Source organism: Trachemys scripta, chromosome 2 (assembly GCF_013100865.1).
Source record: "Trachemys scripta elegans isolate TJP31775 chromosome 2, CAS_Tse_1.0, whole genome shotgun sequence".
Lineage (NCBI taxonomy): Eukaryota > Metazoa > Chordata > Testudines > Emydidae > Trachemys > Trachemys scripta.
In genome coordinates this window covers 3147744-3166029 of record NC_048299.1, presented here as the reverse complement: position 1 = coordinate 3166029, position 18286 = coordinate 3147744, and the positions used below count along the sequence as shown (strand labels likewise).

Sequence of the window (18286 nt, the reverse complement as noted above, 5' to 3'; positions counted from 1 at the left end):
CCTCGGCTGCAGTGCATTGAGCCTCCTGGGCAGACACGTCAGTGCTTGTGTGATAGGCTCAGAGATTAATATGAAACTACTACACTGATTCACAAGCCCTAAGTTAGGATTTAAATTCTGATCTCCAAAAGGGAAAGGCCAACGTATGAATATGTGTCACTGCAAACGGCAACACAAAAAGACAACTTGGTGTCTTCTGATACTCAATGCCAGGGAAAGAGCTCAGCTTGGACATCTCACCCAACAGTCCTTACCATTCTATCATGAGCAGGCGATTGAGACAATCTTCACCACAGGCTACCTCCCCTTGAGCTCTCTCTTCTTTAGAAAGAGGCGGACATTCACACTGCATTCGCTTGATATCACGATGGGATTTGTTCTTCTTCCTGGGGGGAGGTTAAGGCAGCATTATAACATACCCATATAGACAAAAATCACTCCATCTAAAATTAACTCAATCTATCATTTGCTACTGGATGAAAATTGATTTACTGTTTAGAAATCACTGTTCAACATCAACACAATGTAAGAGCAGTCAGGAGCATTACTTTTTGGTACATTCATGACCAGATGCGATATTCAGAAAAGACAGCCAAGCTGTTAATGCAATTTATGTATTCCTCATCTCTTTTTAATGCACACAACCCTATTTTAATTTCATTGCAGCTACACACTGAGTAATGGTAAAACTCTAGCTTAGTTCTTTCAGTGCAGTTTGGTAAGAATATAATTTTCAAAGGAATAAATCTTAAAATCTTTATAGAAATTAGCCGGAGCTAGGCTGGGACAAATGATAGGCAGAGAACATTCTAAGTCGCCACAATTTATGGAGAAGAGATGTGTGGGGAAGTCTTCAGAAAGACTGTACCTGTATTTCAGGGGCAAAACAGGCTTTCTGCCCCAGGTTCGTGCTGTCCTTCAGCAGCCTAGAGAACCAGAGAGCAGGACTGGGAATCAAATTTGTGTTTCTTGCATCATAGTGCAAGATACACAGCTTGTAGGGCACTAATCGTAAATAGTTTCATAAATGGGACCAATTTTTTTTTGGGGGGGGGTCTTGAAAAGGGTAAGGTGTGGACAGAACTTGGCTGAGGTATTCAAACCTATGAAGAGAATGATAAAGTCCTACTTATTACCTCGTCCAGTCGTATGAGAACAAGGAATCACTTGAAGAAAAGAAGGGCCATTAAATTTAAAAGATATTAAGTATTATTTTGCAGATCATACAGTAAACCTGCTGAGTTACATACCACAGCTAGATTTGGTGCCTGGGGTCACAGGCATATGGATATATCAAGCCCTGAAGAGAAGTTGCTACACCTCTACCTCCATATAATGCTGTCCTCAGGAGCCAAAAAATCTTACTGTGTTATAGGTGAAACCGCGTTATATCGAACTTGCTTTGATCCACCGGAGTGTGCAGCCCCACACCCCCGGAGCATTGCTTTACCGCATTATATCCGAATTCATGTTATATTGGGTCGCGTTATAGCGGGGTAGAGGCTCTTGAGTTCAGATGAATGGTATATAACAAAAATCGAGGCAAAAAAATGAAAACCATTCTTACAAACTGCCACGGGTACACAGATATGTAGGACAATAGTAAGTGCTAACTGGCATGGACTTGAGCAGCCTCAAATGCACCCATGATTTTCAATCTTCAGCTTCTCAGGCTACTCAACAGCAAAGACAACCAATTTTATTTTTTTAGCACTGCATGTGAAAATTAAACCAGCATAGCCAATTAATATTAGCAGGAGCTAAATTCCTCCAAGGACTCTCACCCCTCCATTTGGCTACATTTTGCTCTTAGATGTTTCTATGGACTGCCAGCGAATCTAGGATTAAGCTGATAACCTTACCCTTCTCTCTCCACACACCCCCTCATGGCTAATCCTTCCTCTTCTCTATGAAAAGCTTTCTTAGGTGGTGGGAAATGTGATATTCCCTCTCTTTCATCACTCTGCTACTGCTCGGAGAAGATTGTTGTATTTTCTAAATGCCCTATCAAATGATCAACTGAAATGTAAACTACTAGAAGCAAACAAGGTGAAAATCCATTAGTTACCTTTCTGTTAAATACACATTTTCCTCAATAAGGTCAAAGTAGCAGGGCATTTTTCCTTGCTTGGCACACTCCTTCCAGCGTTGCGGGTCTCTGAACTCTTCCATGATACACAGTGGGCGAATCATTGCTGAACCCTGCGGCAAGGACTCCGACTGGTCCCCCTCTGCATCCGTTTTTACTTTCTTTCTCTCTCTTGGGTCTCCATCGCTCTCAGAGTCACTCTCTAATTCTTGCCTTCTTTTCTTCGGTGGTCCTCGCTCTTTCACATCATTTTTTTCCAAAATCTTTGCCTGCTCTTTTTTCTCATTTACAACTGTTGGCTCCTTTGCTGAATTACTGCTGATCTCATGTGCCTGCACAGAACCCTTTTCTTTATCACTGAGAGAATGAAATTTACTTGACTGGCTAGGAAAGTGAGCTTTGCAATCATCATCCCAATTGTCATCCTGTTCATACTCTTCATGGTCCTCTGTTAGGGAATCTGGTACCTGCCCTTGTATTCGTTCATAATTAATTCCAGAGGGCCTACTACCAGACCTTGGGTCCCAATAGCCATTGCCTTGCCAGTAATTCTGTGAGCCACTGTATGATCCTGAACCCTGCTGGCAAACGTAACCCGAGTACATTCCATAGCTGCTGTCGGGCTGCTGGTATGTGCTACTGGGTTTCTCTGGTTGAGAGAAGTCCCATCCCAGGCTACCCAAGTCCTCTGTTGAATGAAAACCATCCAATTTGGAGAATTCTCCTGTACCAGATACATTACTGAACCCACTCTTTCCCTGCCTGCTGTCTGGCTTGGAAGAATTTGTCTGGTGCCTAGATTTATTTTCAGCACTTTCAAAGCTCTCAGAAAAACAAAATGGCTGCTCGTCTTGCTGTCTGCCAATCGGTCTAGCTATGGACATCAATTCTTTCAATATTCTTTCATCTGGATTTGGTTTGCCATTAGAATTTGATGTTAGGTCTGTCTGACTTGTACTATCAACTCCATCACTCTGAGGCTGAGACATATCAGGCTGGAGATCTTCAGCTTCCTTTCTATTGAGCTCAGTAGATGTCGCTGGACTCCTGTCCATTCCCCTAGAAGGCGAACACTTGTTCTCAATATGTGGACCATTTTTATTTGCTGTATTCTCTGATCTTTCTTCATAATAAGGTTTGCTGGACTCTGGCCTATCGTCTTCCCAATTATCAGAGTAACGTGTATTACCTTGGCTGCTCCGAGATGAACAAGGACTACTCTCTTCCATACTTAGAGTGGAATTCTTAGGAACCACCACAACTGACTGAAGACGGTTCCTTGGAACGCTGTCATCAGAATCAGAATCCTCTGTATCACTTTCTTCACTGTCCTGCTCACTCTCACTTTCTGCCGTATCAGAATAATCATCATTATGAGCAGAAATGAATTCAGAAGTATTGCCACTACTGTCACACGTGGCGGCTTGAGCTACAGTTTCTGTTTCTTCTGCAGTCACAATGACATCACAAGATGGAAACAAAGCCTCTGAAAAAGCAGAAACCACCAGTGACTCATTTTCTTCATCCTTGCCAACTGAGACTTCCAGAGACTGGTCATTACAATCATCAGACCTGATTCTTTCAGCGAAGATGGTAGAACTTTCCTCAGCTGGTTTCTCTTTTTCTAGGTGTTCTGCTGGTACTTCTAAATAATATGAATGCTCATTTTTAAATGATGGTTTTCCTTTTTCTAAATCAGGACCAATTTGCTGGGCATCTAATTCAATTATCATCTCCGTTTCAGAATGTTGGAAGCATTCTTCACTTTCATTCTGCATGGCTCTATCCAATTTGGAAGCAAGGTTTTCCTCTGGTTGTGGTGTAATAATTTCATTGTCTAATTTGATTTCCAGGGAGCATTCTTCTTGGGAAGAATCTCTACTTAAACTATCTACTGTTAGGCTCAGTTCATGGGAAGGACTAATATCATATAGTTCATCTTCACATGCAGACTTCGTTGAATTTTGATCCTCCGTGTTTTCATAATCACATATAATTGTTTGTGGCTCTACATGCATGTCCATTAAAGTTTCTTGAGTAACTTTTATATCAATGGGCTCAACTTCAATTTCAACTTCTGAATGATACAAAGAAGGACTAGTATCATCTGAGATGTAGCAAAAGTCTGAATCTTTGGTTCTGTTACAAGGAGTTGCCAGATCATCCAATTTTTTAACTAACATTTCAGAATGATCTATCTTTGTAACAGGAAAAGAAATAACTTCATCTTGCTCTGAAGGAACTGGAGCCTCTATTTCTTTAAATGAACTGTTGAACTCATTAGACTGTATATGAGAATCATCCAAATCTTGTTCTTTAGATTTATATACACTTTGAAATCCATTAGATGGCAACACATAAAATTTATTACTTTTTATCAGCGGTGATACCTCTGATCTACCTAGACTATCATCAGAAGACATTGCAATATCCTCGGTTTTGGAGGCACAGAAAGTTGCCAAGTCATCAGACCTACACTCTGGGGACCCATTTATATTCAGTTCTATGGGACAATAAGTTCTTAATTGATCACGTTTTACCTTTATTAAATTTTCTGGTTCTTTAATACTGTCATGGCAATCATTTCCTATAAGTTCAGACTTCAAATTAGGAGAACCATCTTTTGACTCATCTAGCTTTTTAAAAGTAGGTGAATCATTTAATTGACTGAATGGAGAAACTGTCTTTTCCCTTTCAAACTTTTTTATAATAGTCATTCTCAACTCATTGCTTTTTAGACAAGATGTCTCTAAATCTAAAGAATTAGACTGCTGTTTGATTTCTTCAACTGATTCTGTACAACAGAAAGAACTTTTAGACTTATCAGACTTTGGTGCAGAAGTTTTTGTAGGGGTGTACTTATAATGGGAAGAGTTCACATTACTATCAGGTTTAGAATGGGATGACCCCCTTCGATATCCCAGCTCATTAAGGGGAGAACATCTTTTTGATACTTCACTTTCTGAAGTCCTTTTTGATTCTCTATCTGATTTTGAAGACTTTCCTCTCCTCTCTGTTTCAGCATAAGACGACTCTGTTTTGCTGTCCCGGTCTGATTTAGAATAGGAAGAAGTTCTAGAATCCCTGTATGAGGAGGAATGAGATGACGTACGCCTTGAGTCACTAGACTTGGAATGGGTCCTCCTATACTCATCTTCTGAATCAGAACTCTCTCTTGCCCTATTATCTGTGTAAGAACGTGAATACCTTGTCCTCTCTCTGTAAGGGGAGCTTCTATGGTATCTTCGGTCAGATTCATAATAATGAGAGCGTTCTGATCTTGAATAGGATGAGCTGGTTCTAGAACCTCTGTCAGACCTAGAACGAGAATGAGACCTGCTCCGTCTTCTGTCCCTGTCTGACCTAGACCGGGAGGACATATACCTAGAGTCTCTCTCTGGTTTTGGGTGGCTAGAATGTTTTTCATCTCTGTCCGATTTAGATCGCGAGGAAGATTTCACCGAATCTTCACTTTTGAGAGAAGTTGAGCTCTTTTTTGGATCTCTTTCCTTTTCTGTGCTTGTTGATATTTTTAATTCATGTGATCGCTGACTTGAAGAAGTCCTTATAGAATCTTCATCAGATTCAGAACCCAGTAATGTAGCATCAGATTGAGAAAATTTCCTCTTAGAACCCTGCTTTTTGGAACACAGAGAAACACTTCTTGAGCTGTTTGAAATTTCTTCCTCCTTCCCAATATGGGAATCTTCCTGCTGTGAAGTTATTTCCATTTGCTCAGACATATTTTGAGTTACATGTTCTTCGGAACTATTAGATGCAGAATCCTGTTTAATGTCCAGTTCTAAAGTTTCTTTCACTACTGCATTTGATAGCTCCTTTGAAGTTTGGACTTCTGATTCTACAGGTGGTAGCAGAAGTGGTGCGGCTGTCACGGATACTGCTACGGGTGGTTGGGGAAAAGCTACTGCTGTTAGCACTGGTGCTGGTGGAGATGCTGTTTGGGAGAGCGATGGAGGTGGTGTCAATGGCAATTCTGCTGCTGCTGCCGTCATTTCTGCTGGTGCTACAGCTGCTAGTGATGGTGGTGGTGCTACAGCAGTTGGCAGTGGCTTTGCTGTTACACTGAGCAGATGCTTCTTAAAATGGATCTTGCCCAATTCCACCTTAGGTTTTGGTGGTGAAGATTCTTCTGCTGAACCAGAGGTATCCCCAAGGTCCATTTTAATTTTGGGGGCAAAGTCAGTTGGAAGGGGTGTAGCTGGGGAGTTCTGAGTTTCATTTTGTTTTTCATTTCCAAGAGCAGTCAGAAATCTATTCTGCAAGGTTTTCTTTGTTAAACTAAAGCTGAAAGACACCTTCTGTCTTCCTTGTTCCTCAAGGTTAACCTTTGTCTTGGTGCCTTTGGGCAAAAAGCGGCTAGAAGCAACACCTTTGAACACTGGGCCTTTGACAAAACCAGCTTTCTGCACATTTTCAGTCTTGCCCTGCAATAAAAAGATAAGCAGTTAAAGGAATAACTGCACTCTGCATACAGTATCAAACAATAACCCTTTAACTCAAATTTTTAGTGATCATAAAAATAACAGATAAGCTTGGGTGAAGTCAGAGATAGTATGGCCACAATAAATTCCAGAACTGGGTCTCTTCTATACAGAAACAATTATGCAGTAATTTTGAAGTTTGAACAAAATGTCTTTTAGGACCTAGACAGGACCCATTCAAAATGTTAATCCATTTCTCTTAGAGGTAAAGGATTTAATATATTAAACTATTTCCACAGTTGCACAGCTCCCTGTTCTGACTTCAGAAAAACTGAATGGATCACAAACTATACTGGATTGCCAAGATTATGTCCATTTGTTTTCACTTCCTAGAAGACTTTGTACTGTAATGCAGTAATTTTTCAGAACAAGACAGATTGCAAGTGAAATTTCTGACAAACTCACAAAAGTTTGTTTTCTCCAGTGATCTTACATCATTCATAGGTAATTTCTAATGAGTTGGGTGTTAGTGAATGGAATTACTCTAATGTAACCAACTGCCTTCTAGAAGCTCCATTAACAATCGATCAGTCATTCACACTGTTGTCACTCCAGGCAGCTGTCTAACTTGTGATTCTGGAGAAAACCCAAATAGGGTGCTAGTATTTTTCCACCAATTCCATTGGTTTTCAGACACATTTCAAGTGTGGGAGGAACTTACTGAATTGTCTGGGAGCTGGTTATCTGAGTGGTTACCTCTTTCTCCTCAGATAAAATTGGAATGCTCTTATGATGGAAGAGAAACAGAACTCAGAGACTGGCAATAAAACTTTATCAGTAAAGAGCCCCTTCCTCTTTGAAATTCACTTTCCTTATCAGTCCATCAGAACCTGAAATCAGCAATGTTCAGTGCATGAACCAAAGTGGGCTTATTTGGTTTTTGGACATCCATTTTTAAACTTCGAGCTTATCTACACACAAAAATTGTATCGCTTTAACTATTCTGGTATACGAACAATACAGTCCCCTACTGTGGATACCACACTGGTATAAAGAGGGGTTTATGCCAATATAGCTTATTCCCATAAATCCAAATTAGGTGTCGTACTGGTATAACTAGCTCATTAAAATAATTGCACCCTTAACCGAAATAGTTATAGCAGTACAAAAATTGTATTGACCAAGCCTTAGTTTCATAACTATTCCATGAACACTATTCCATCCTTGGCAACAGCAACTGTTTCTTGCACTCCGTTGTGAATCACTTATGTTCTTTGTTATTGTTTAACTTTTGCAGAACAGGCCTAGTTGCTAAGGAAAGAGGCACTATGGTAAATAATTAAATAGACTTCAGTGGAACTGAAACACCATTGCATTTCACCTACTTGCTATACACAGTAACCAGTTTTCATAAATATCCTCCATTATATTTTTACAAATAGCAAAATACAGTAGGTCTAAATTAAAGCTGATGACCTGGAACTTCAGACATGACTAGTAATTTTGAGCGCCCAACCTGAGACATGTAAAGGGGCTTGATTTTCAGGAAAGGTAGAGCACATGCTAGCTTCTGAAAATCAAGGTCCTTTAAGGTATCTCAAATTTGAGCATCCAAAAATTGAAACCCAACATCACTAGTCACTTCTGAAAATGTAGGCCCACGTGCCTGTTCAACTGTAAGATACAAGATTAGAGCATGCGTGTCTCATGATCATCTTTGGAAAGGATACTCGAATAAAGACATAGAAAATGTTAGCAGATTTGTTTCTCAGGATTTGTATGCAACGTTCCTTTTTTCTTATAGGCGACATGAAAGAATTTTTTTTAAAGATGAACTATAGGCTTACAAGCCAAATTCTCCCCATACACATAAAAGGTGAATTCACCCCATAAATAATTTCAAACCACTATTTTCTTCTCTCAGTGCTGCCAAAGTCCCAAACTGTCAGCTTCTGTTCTGTGAGAATTCCCAGGAAGTTGAATGCTAACGACATCACAATAATGTACTTACACCAGAGTATGGAATTAGCCTACAAAGGTTCAGGCAGAAAGTGTTTTGTGAGTTTGCTTATTTTTTAAACACTGCATATTGAATAGTTCGCAAAGTTATTTTTAAGTTACTTAATATCCCCATGAAACAAGAAGTTTCTTGACTCTGAAGTCCTCACATAATCTTGAAATTATGGAACACAAGCTTGGTTAGAAAGCAGTCAATATAATTAGATATTCAGAGGTTCAAATCCTTCTTCTATTCTGTTAGCACTGGTATTTGTGAGGATGTTCATAATGAGAGTAAGCAAAGATCTTCAGTACGGGACAAGGGATTTGCTGGCCGCCGCTTCCCGCAGCCCCCATTGGCCTGAAGCAGCGAACCACGGCCAGTGGGAGACGCGATCGGCCAAACCTGCGGACCTGGCAGGTAAACAAACCGGCCCGGCCCGCCAGGGGCTTTCCCTACACAAACGGCGGCCCCAGTTTGAGAACCAATGGACTAGAGGGACCACAGAATAATTTTTTAATCTTGTTATTTTCGATACCTCCGATGCCAATACTGTCTGATCAGGTTTTCTGTATATTTGATGTCTCAATCTTCCTTTTTTTCAGGCACTAATGCAGAACAAACAACTAATGCTTTAACTTCTCCCCACTGTTCTGCTAAAGCATTTCTCAAAAGGTGAACAATTAATTAGGACACACTCACCTCATTTTCTTCTTCTCTATTGCAATCCAGCCGAGAAAGCATGCAAAAGAAAACACAGAAAGAAAGTGTAAATACCTTGCCGAAACAATAGACCTAGTAATAGTCTTTACATTAAGAAGAAAAAAAAACGTATGAGCCAGATTCTGTAACCTTTATTCACATGGAGTAGCATTTTACTCTCCAAACAGTCCCACTGCAATGAATGAGGCTACTTGCAGAGTAAGGGTGCCACAGTCTCTTCCTATGAGCACTAACTTTCTTAACATGCAGCAAATCACATATGTCAACTACCTCTGAAAAAGAAGAGGCAACAAATCTTTGTTTTTTAAAAGGTCAGTCATTTCCCCTAGCTTCAATAGTCAAGGACACTGACAGGGTAAAACCCTTGTTAAAACAGAGCTAATTAAGTAGATGCCCTTTTTCTGATGCTTTAAGAATTAATAAACTGCCTGTTTCAATGCGTAAGACCATATGATAGCATACTGCAGGCTTCCAGTTATGAAATCATGAAAAATAAACTTGAGAAATTTTAGTCATTTTTTCCTTCCAGTTTTGTCAGACGACTTTTAATAATGCCATGAAAAGATCACAACACCTGTCCTTTTCCAGAGAGTTCCCACTCCATCACTACCAAAAATAAAATATTTACAACTTATTTTTTATAGCTTGCTATTATTTTCCAGGGAAACCAAGAGAAACACCCCCATTTTATGTTATGGACTCCAATACTTAAATTCTATACCGCACTTCAGTGCCAAGGAGATAGGTACTTTAAACATTCTCGCCTCTCGAGCACTAAATGATTTCAAGTATTAAGCTAATTATAACTAACCTTATAGCATTCAGAATTAAGTGCAACACTCATTTCTGACTTAGCTTTCCTTCATTAAGTTCTTCACACATATACTACATACAAAAATAAGTGATTTCTTCTACAAGAAGAAAAAAAGATGAAGATTTCTATTGCTATTTGTTTTTAAATACTTGAGAGATGCTCAAATACTGCACTGATGGGGCCATGTAAGTCCCTTTATGGATAGATATAAAAAGCTCAGATATTTCTGTTACCAGAGGTTATTGTTAAAGTTCAGTTTTATATATAAACTAGCCATTAATCTTCATCAGTCACGTCCTTCCTCAGTCATTTGTTGTTTAAAAGTTCTCCAAACATTCTGGCCTTTACGGACTCGCACACGTGTCCTTTTACATGTAAATCTTATAAACAAAAGATGATTTCCCAGCTAATTGCAGATTCAGACCAATAATTCACCACTGGTGCAGCTCAACCATTGGCAGAAATGGTGGAAGGGCTCATGCAGAGAGGGCCTGGACTTTTTACCACTGTCTTCCAATCCTGAGGCTTCCTGTGAGGTAACAATTTTCAGAGCAGAAAGCCAACTTTCACTTTCTGTACTGAGCATGCAGCAACTCCTACAGATGGGAGCGAAGACCTGATTGGACACTTCCCCTCCTAAATAAATGTCACAACATAGTTAGGAACAAGCTAGAGGAAAAAACGATCACAAATAATATGCTATTGCTTCTCTGAATCATCTGCCTGGGAACGTGCCCAAGACGGATCTGGGGATTGGGATAAATTGTGAATGTTTAGTTGGTGACATTTAGTATTTATTAGTTAATCCTAACCCTTTCCCTCTCCAGATCTATTTTTGGCTCCCAGAAAGCATCATTCACAAGTTACTTTTACAATATAAATAATAGGCTTTGTTTTTATGAAGAATGGGCTTCACAAAGGATGTAAACGTGATTTAATGGGGTTGTGAAAGACCTGAGTTCTCTATGTTATCTATGTGCAGGAAGCCCGCGCCCCTTAAGAAAAGCATTTTAACATAGATTACAAGGACAAAAGGGACTATTGTGGTCATCTAGTCTTACCTCCTGTATAAATAAGGCCAGAGAACAACCACACACACACACAAAAATATTAGAACAAATCTTTTAGAAAAACATCAAATCTTGATTTAAAAATGGTCAGTGATGGAGAATAGACTGTGACTCTTGGTAAACTGTTCCAGTGCTTAATTACTCACTGTTAAAGAGTTAGGCCTTATTTCCAGTCTGAATTTGTTATACCTTTCTCTGTTAGACTGAACAGCCCATTTGTTCCCCATTTAGGTACATATAGAGTGTAATCAAGTCACCCCTTAATCTTTTCTTTGTTAAACTAAAGAGATTGAGCTCCTTGAATCTATCACTATAAGGCATGTTTTCTATTCCTTTAATCATTCTTGTGGCTCTTTACTGAACGCTCTCCAATTTATCAACATCCTTCTTGAGTTAGCTTTTAAAAGTAGGTTTCATTTTCAAGTCCAGACAGTGAAATACAATAACAGAAAACCACCATTCTTGAGTCATGTACTTCACATGTTAAAAGGAAGTGTTTCTGGGGTTGAAAACTCACAATGAGATTAGATATAGCTGACCACCACCATGTGAGCCGTCTATAACACATATTAAACAGAGTGCCTCTTATGGAGCAACACAGTGCTGCCATACAATAAGGACAAATGGCTGCAGAAACAAATAAGAAGGGTTTCCCCATAAGTCACATACTTAAAAATAAAACCAAAGTAAGCAGCTGTCTATCGAGCACTGGAGTCTCAAAATGTATAATCTGTTTACAGGTAACAAACACTCAGGTTGTTTTTTTTCCTGTTACAGCAATCTTCTACTTGCAGCCAAGAAGAATTATTCAGTGATTTAAGGTCAGCAACGTCATGCAAAGCAAAATTAATCTAAAATAAGAGCAGATACATATAACTTCTATCACCTGTGGATCTCCAAGTGATTATAAACATTAAGGATAAAAATGTCAAAGCACCTAAGTCATTTCCCATTTTCAAAGTGACTTGGGCACTTGGGAGTGACAAAAATGACTGAATGTGACTTCGGGCATGTCTACACTACAAACTTAAGTTAAGTCGACATATAGTCGCTGCAGTCATTACGGAGGTTTTTCATGTCCTCTCCTAACCTCCTTCTGTCGGTGGTGCATGTCCTCAATAGGAGCACTTGCACCAACTTTAGAGGAGTAGCATGAGGGGCTGCTGCCCAGGCTCTCAGTTTGGCTCCCTGAGGAGCAAGCCGCTATCTGGAGTCTGGCTGAGAGCCCGGCCAGCAGCCAGGCTCCAGCTAGTGAGCTCTGCCGGACGCAGGGAGCAGAGAACCCAGGTGGCAGCTGGACTCACAGCTGGAGCCCCCCACCTGCCCCTGGGTGGCTGCCTGAGCTCTGAGCCCAGAAGGGGTTCACAACAGGGAGCCTACTAGCCTTAACTGTCAATTTCAGGGCTGCCTCAGACTCAGAGCAGGAGGGGAGCTCACTGCTGAATCTGTGAAATTGACAAGGCAGGCTGGTAGGCTCCCAGCTGTGAAATTGAGCCCTACATAAGAATGGCCCTACTGGGTCAGACCAAAGGTCCATCTAGCCCAGTATCCTGTTTTCCGACAGTGGCCAATGCCAGGTGCCCCAGAGGGAATGAACAGAACAGTTAATCATCAAGTGAGCCATCCCATCGCCCATTACCAGCTTCTGGGAAACAGAGGCAAGGGGCACCGTTTCTGCCCATCCTGGCTAATAGCCATTGATGGACCTATCCTCCATGAATTTATCTAGTTCTTTTTTGAACCTGTTATGGCCTTGGCCTTCACATCTTCTGGCAAGGAGTTCCACAGGCTGACTCTGTGTTGTGTGAAGAAATACTTTCTTTTATTTGTTTTAAACGTGCTGCCCATTAATTTCATTTGGTGACCCCTAGTTCTTGTGTTGAGAAGTAGTAAACAAACACTTCCTTATCTACTTTCTCTATACCAGTCATGATTTTATAGACCTCAATCATATCTCCCCTTAGCTGTCTCTTTTCTGAGCTGAAAAGTCCCAGTCTTATTAATCTCTCCTCATCTGGAAGCCGTTCCATACCCCTAATCATTTTTGTTGCTCTTTTCTGAACCTTTTCCAATTCCAATATATCTTTATTGAGATGGGGTGACCACATCTGCACACAGTATTCAAGATGTGGGCGTACCACAGATTTATATAGAGGCAACATGATATTTTCTGTCCTATTATCTATCCCTTTCTTAATTATTCCCAGCATTCTGTTCACTTTTTTGACTGCTACTGCACACTGAGTGGATGTTTTCAGAGAACTATCCACGACTCCAAGATCTCTTTCTTGAGTGGTAACAGCTAATTTAGACCCCATCATTTTATATGTATATTCGAGATTATGCTTTTCAATGTGCATTACTTTGCATTCATCAACATTAAATTTTCATCTGCCATTTTGTTGCCCAGTCACCCAGTTTTAAGAGATCCTTTTGTAGCTCTTCAGGGTCTGCCTGTGTGTTAACTATCTTTAATAATTTTGTATCATCTGCAAATTTTGCCACCTCACTGTTTACCCCTTTTTCCAGATCATTTATGAATATGTTGAATAGGACTGGTCCCAGAACAGACGCCTGGGGGACACCTCTATTTACCTCGCTCCATTCTATTTACCTCTCTCCAACTGACCATTTATACCTACCCTTTGTTTCCTATCTTTTAACCAGTTACTAATCCATGAGAGCATGTTCCCTCTTATCCCGTGGCAGCTTACTTCGTTTAATAGTATTTGGTGAGGGACCTTGTCAAAGGCTTTCTGTAAATCTAAGTACACTATATCCACTAGATCCCCTTGGTCCACATACTTGTTGACCCCCTCAAAGAATTCTAGTAGATTGGTGAGGCATAATTTCCCTTTACTAAAACCATGTTGACCCTTCCTCAACAAATTATGTTCATCTAAGTGTCTGACAATATTGTTCTTTATTATAGTTTCAACCAGTTTGCCCGGTACTGAAGTCAGGCTTATAGGCCTGCAATTGTCAGGATCACCTCTGGAGCCCTTTTTAAAAACTGGCGTCACATTAGCTATCCTCCAGTCTTCTGGTACGGAGACTGATTTAAATGATAGGTTACAGACTACAGTTAGTAGTTCTGCAATTTCACATTTGAGATCCTTCAGAACTCTTGGGTGAATCCCATCTGGTCCTGGTGACTTATTGCGGTTTAATCTATCAATTTGTTCCAAAACCTCCTATAATGATAGCTCAATCTGGGACAGTTCTTCAGATCTGTCACCTAAAAAGAATGGCTCAGGTTTGGGAATCTCCCTCACATCCTTAGCTGTGAAGATCGATGGAAAGAATTCATTTAGTTTCTCTGCAATGGCCTTATCGTCCTTGAATGCTCCTTTAGCACCTCGATCGTCCAGTGGCCCCACTGGTTGTTTAACAGGCTTCCTGCTTCTGATGTACTTAAAAAAAAATTGCTATTACTTTGAGTCTTTGGCTAGATGTTCTTCAAATCCTTTTTTGGCCTTCCTAATTGTATTTTTACACTTCATTTGCCAGAGTTTATGCTCCTTTCTATTTTCCTCACTATGATTTAACTTTTACTTTTCCCTTTTTAACGAATGCCTTTTTGCCTCTCACTGCTTCGTTTACCTTGTCGTTTAACCATGTTGGCTCTTTTTTGGTTCTCTTACTATGTTTTTTAAATTGGGGTATACATTTAAGTTGAGCCTCTATTATGGTGTCTTTAAAAAGTTTCCATGCAGCTTGCAGAGATTTCACTTTTGGCACTGTACCCTTTCATTTCTGTTTAATGAACCTCCTCATTTTGTGTTGTTCCCCTTTGTGAAGTTAAATGCTACATTGTTGGGCCACTGCGGTGTTTTTGCTGCCAGAGGGATATTAAATTTAATTGTATAATGGTCACTATTACCAAGCAGTCCAGCTATATTCACCTCTTGGATCTGATCCTGTGCTCCACATAGGACTAAATCAAGAATTGCCTCTCCTCTGGTGGGTCCCAGGACCAGCTGCTCCATGAAGCAGTCATTTAAGGTGTCAAGAAACTATCTTTGCATCCCATCCTGAGGTGACATGTACCCAGTCAATATGGGGATAATTGAACTTGGGGGATAATGGGGATAATTGAGGCTCACAGCTGGGGCTGTCCCTGGCATGGGGGCAAGGGCTCCAGCTGTGAGCCCGGCACCTGGCTGACAGTTGGGGGTGGTGAGGGTGGGGGGCAGCTGTGAGCCTGGTGCTGGGCTCAATTTCATAGTAGGGACCCTACCAGCCTTTGTCAATTTCACCGCCCCAGCTGTGAGCCCAGTGCGGCAGAGGCCTGAATTAAACAGCCTATATAAGTAACAGTGTCTACATAGACACTGCGTCACCCTAACTCCACCTCCACAAGACACGCAGGGGTTATGACAGTGTACTAGGGCACTTACATCAGCTGGAGCAAGGATGTAGTGTAGACACTGACATAATTAGGTAGACGTAAGGCACCTTATGCCGGCTTAACTCTAGTGTAGACCAGGCTTTAGGGTACATCTATATTATAATCACAGATTGTGGTTACAGCTCCAGCTGACATAGCTCCATTTATAGCTTAGGTATCTTGGTGCTAGAGCAGTGCATGCTTCAGTGTAGGATGCATAGGCCCGCCTAGAACATTGGATAATTATTCAAATTACTCATTGGGCTAGTGGAGCTTGAGCTGCTGCAAATGTATTGCTCTGGAACCCGAACTAGGTAGGGTACATCACTAGAGCTCTGCAAACCTGCGGATAACCCTGGACGCGGATATCCGTGGACCATATTTGCAGACTGGATGCGGATACAAATTTTGTATCCACGCAGAGGCTCTATATAGCAACAGGAGCTGTAATCACACCCTCTGATTACAAAACATACATACTCTTCAGGTTCCTTAAATCGCAGTCATTTGTGAAAGAAAGACTTATGCTCATAACATTTTACCCTAAGCCTCAACACTTCTGGGAGGTACACTGAGGCAGAGGGCCATTAAGTAACTTGCCCAATGTTACAACATGGTCAGTGGTGAATGTTGGAATACAGCCCAGGACCCTGACCCCCAATGCTATACTCTAGCCACCAGACCTCACTGCCCCAGTAATGCTTGAGAATATGGGGGACTGACTGGATGGAGATTTGGCACACATATTTAAAGTATAAAAGAGTCAAAGAAAGCTGTTTTGGCAACAGTAATCATGAATGAGAATATCTAATTTGTTCTCACTTCTAATGCAATATCACAATTCATCATACACATCTGCCTGACAAAAACAACGTGACCGTACATGAATCACCTATACTCTCCTGGAATGTTGGTGGCAACCACCTCCACAATTATCACCTTATATACTTTTTGGCAAATCAAAATTTGATTTAAAACACAGATGTTCTGGTATGTTACCGTATTGTACCAAATTCCCTGACAGGGTCTCTGGAATTTAGTCAGGTTAAACAAATCAGTCACCATGTATGTGCATCCATTAAAAACAATTAACTGTAATCCTTCAAATGCAAAGTGAACATTTAGTGGGGGAAGAAACCACCAAAGAATTAGGAAATGAACATGTTGCTACTCTAAAATGCCTTCCCTCAACCACCAACTGTTTTCCTGCAATTTTTTTACCCAAACCATTTGGTCCTCTAAAAATAAAACATTATCAGAACAATCGTTTAAGGATATCATCACCATCTAGTGAAAAACACTAGCATTTGAAAAGAAATTTTTCCATATGTCTATAGTTTATACCAATTTCTTTGGCAGAGGTGAACTAGACAGTTCAGGTATTTCATTTCACTCTGTCTGGGAGGATGGGCTCCCACTACCCTCCTCACAAAGACCATGCACTTACTTTAGAATCTACTGTTCTATGTGCAACCTGGGGAGGTGCCTGAGGATTTATGGAGAGCAGGAGAAAGCAAAATTGGTAATGACTCCAAAAAAAGAAGGATCCTGATCTAGTAATTACAGTCCATTAAATTTAACTCATTGAATTTTACTAGAGAATTGAAGTATATTAGCAGAACAGAGCAATAAAGGTGGGAACAAATCATGCAAGATAAATTTGGTTTTGGATAGAATATAAATAGGTAAAAGGAATGCTGTATATATAACTAATTTTGTTATGCATCTTGTATAATCTCTGAATCTTATCTGAAAAATTTAATTCATACTGGAGGGAGACCATAAGAAACATCTTCTCCCTTGCATAGTACTTCAGTCAGCAGAGAACTGAACTTGCTGCACAAAGCACCTTCTCCATAACCCAGTATTACCTACAGCTTTAAACTGACCAGGATTGTACGGATTGCATCAGTTTCAGCCTGCTGCTGCTGTTTTCCTGAAGGATATTTTTAAGAAGGAGAAGATGTGACACATGATATCAACAATAGCAAGTTAAATTTAAAACCATCTCCTCTGTTGCATATCAAAAATATGCATGGGCTTCTAAATGTTACCAGCTGCACTGGTTTTAGTTGAAATCTGTTTGAGAGATTCCGGCTACACTAGATTTAAAGTCATTTGAAAATTCCATATTGCTACATATTAAGTACGAGCATAGTAGTAAACTTTATGAAAGAGGAACAAGCACAACAAAAAGGTATTAGCCTGATGACTTCATTATAACCACAATGGCTTACTGATGGCATGTTAATGGATTATGTTTCTAGCAACCTTGCTTAAAGTTTTCCTGTTTTGCATTTTATTAAACTTCAGCTATAAAAGAAAACATGTTTCTATTTAAATCAGACACTTTTCCTTTTCTCCGAGACCTCTTGGTAGTTTATTTTTGTAAGTTTTTTTCTTAGAAAAAAGAGGATTTTAAAACCTAAAGTAGAAATCACATTTTAAATTGAAGACAGCTATGAACAGGTGGGTAGAATTCTGATCGATGCAATTCGCTCAATCATACTATCCTTTATTTGCCTTCTGCAATCCTGTATAAAATACTACAAGTGTTAATTAAAAAAGTTTTTTATGCTAAGACAAATTAAAATAAAGAACCATATTTCACAATTCTGACAGCCTGTCACAGTTACACAACAGTGAAAAATACTTTTATCCAATTAGGTGGCGGTGAGATTTGTAAATGTACATATACACACACAAGCCCCACTGACTAAGAGTAAATATAAATCCTAACTACTACATAATAAGGAACA

General features: G+C 40.1%; 1 protein-coding gene across 4 annotated transcripts in view; it reads right to left on the bottom strand.

The window, feature by feature from the left end:
• SETD2 (SET domain containing 2, histone lysine methyltransferase) overlaps positions 1-18286 on the bottom strand; it is a 153693-nt gene that overhangs the window by 113747 nt on the left and 21660 nt on the right. For 3 of the 4 annotated variants that reach the window (XR_004644356.1, XM_034759748.1, XM_034759750.1), the window contains exons 2-4: positions 9233-9272; positions 2069-6534; positions 255-386 (exon numbers count right to left, since the gene is read on the bottom strand). Coding sequence is in view for 3 of the 4 variants with exons in the window: in XM_034759748.1 (XP_034615639.1) it covers positions 255-386; positions 2069-6534; positions 9233-9272 (4638 nt within the window). In the remaining variant the exon portion in view is untranslated. The remainder of the gene's footprint in view (positions 1-254; positions 387-2068; positions 6535-9232; positions 9273-18286) is intronic. The other variant, XM_034759749.1, reaches the window with a different exon arrangement.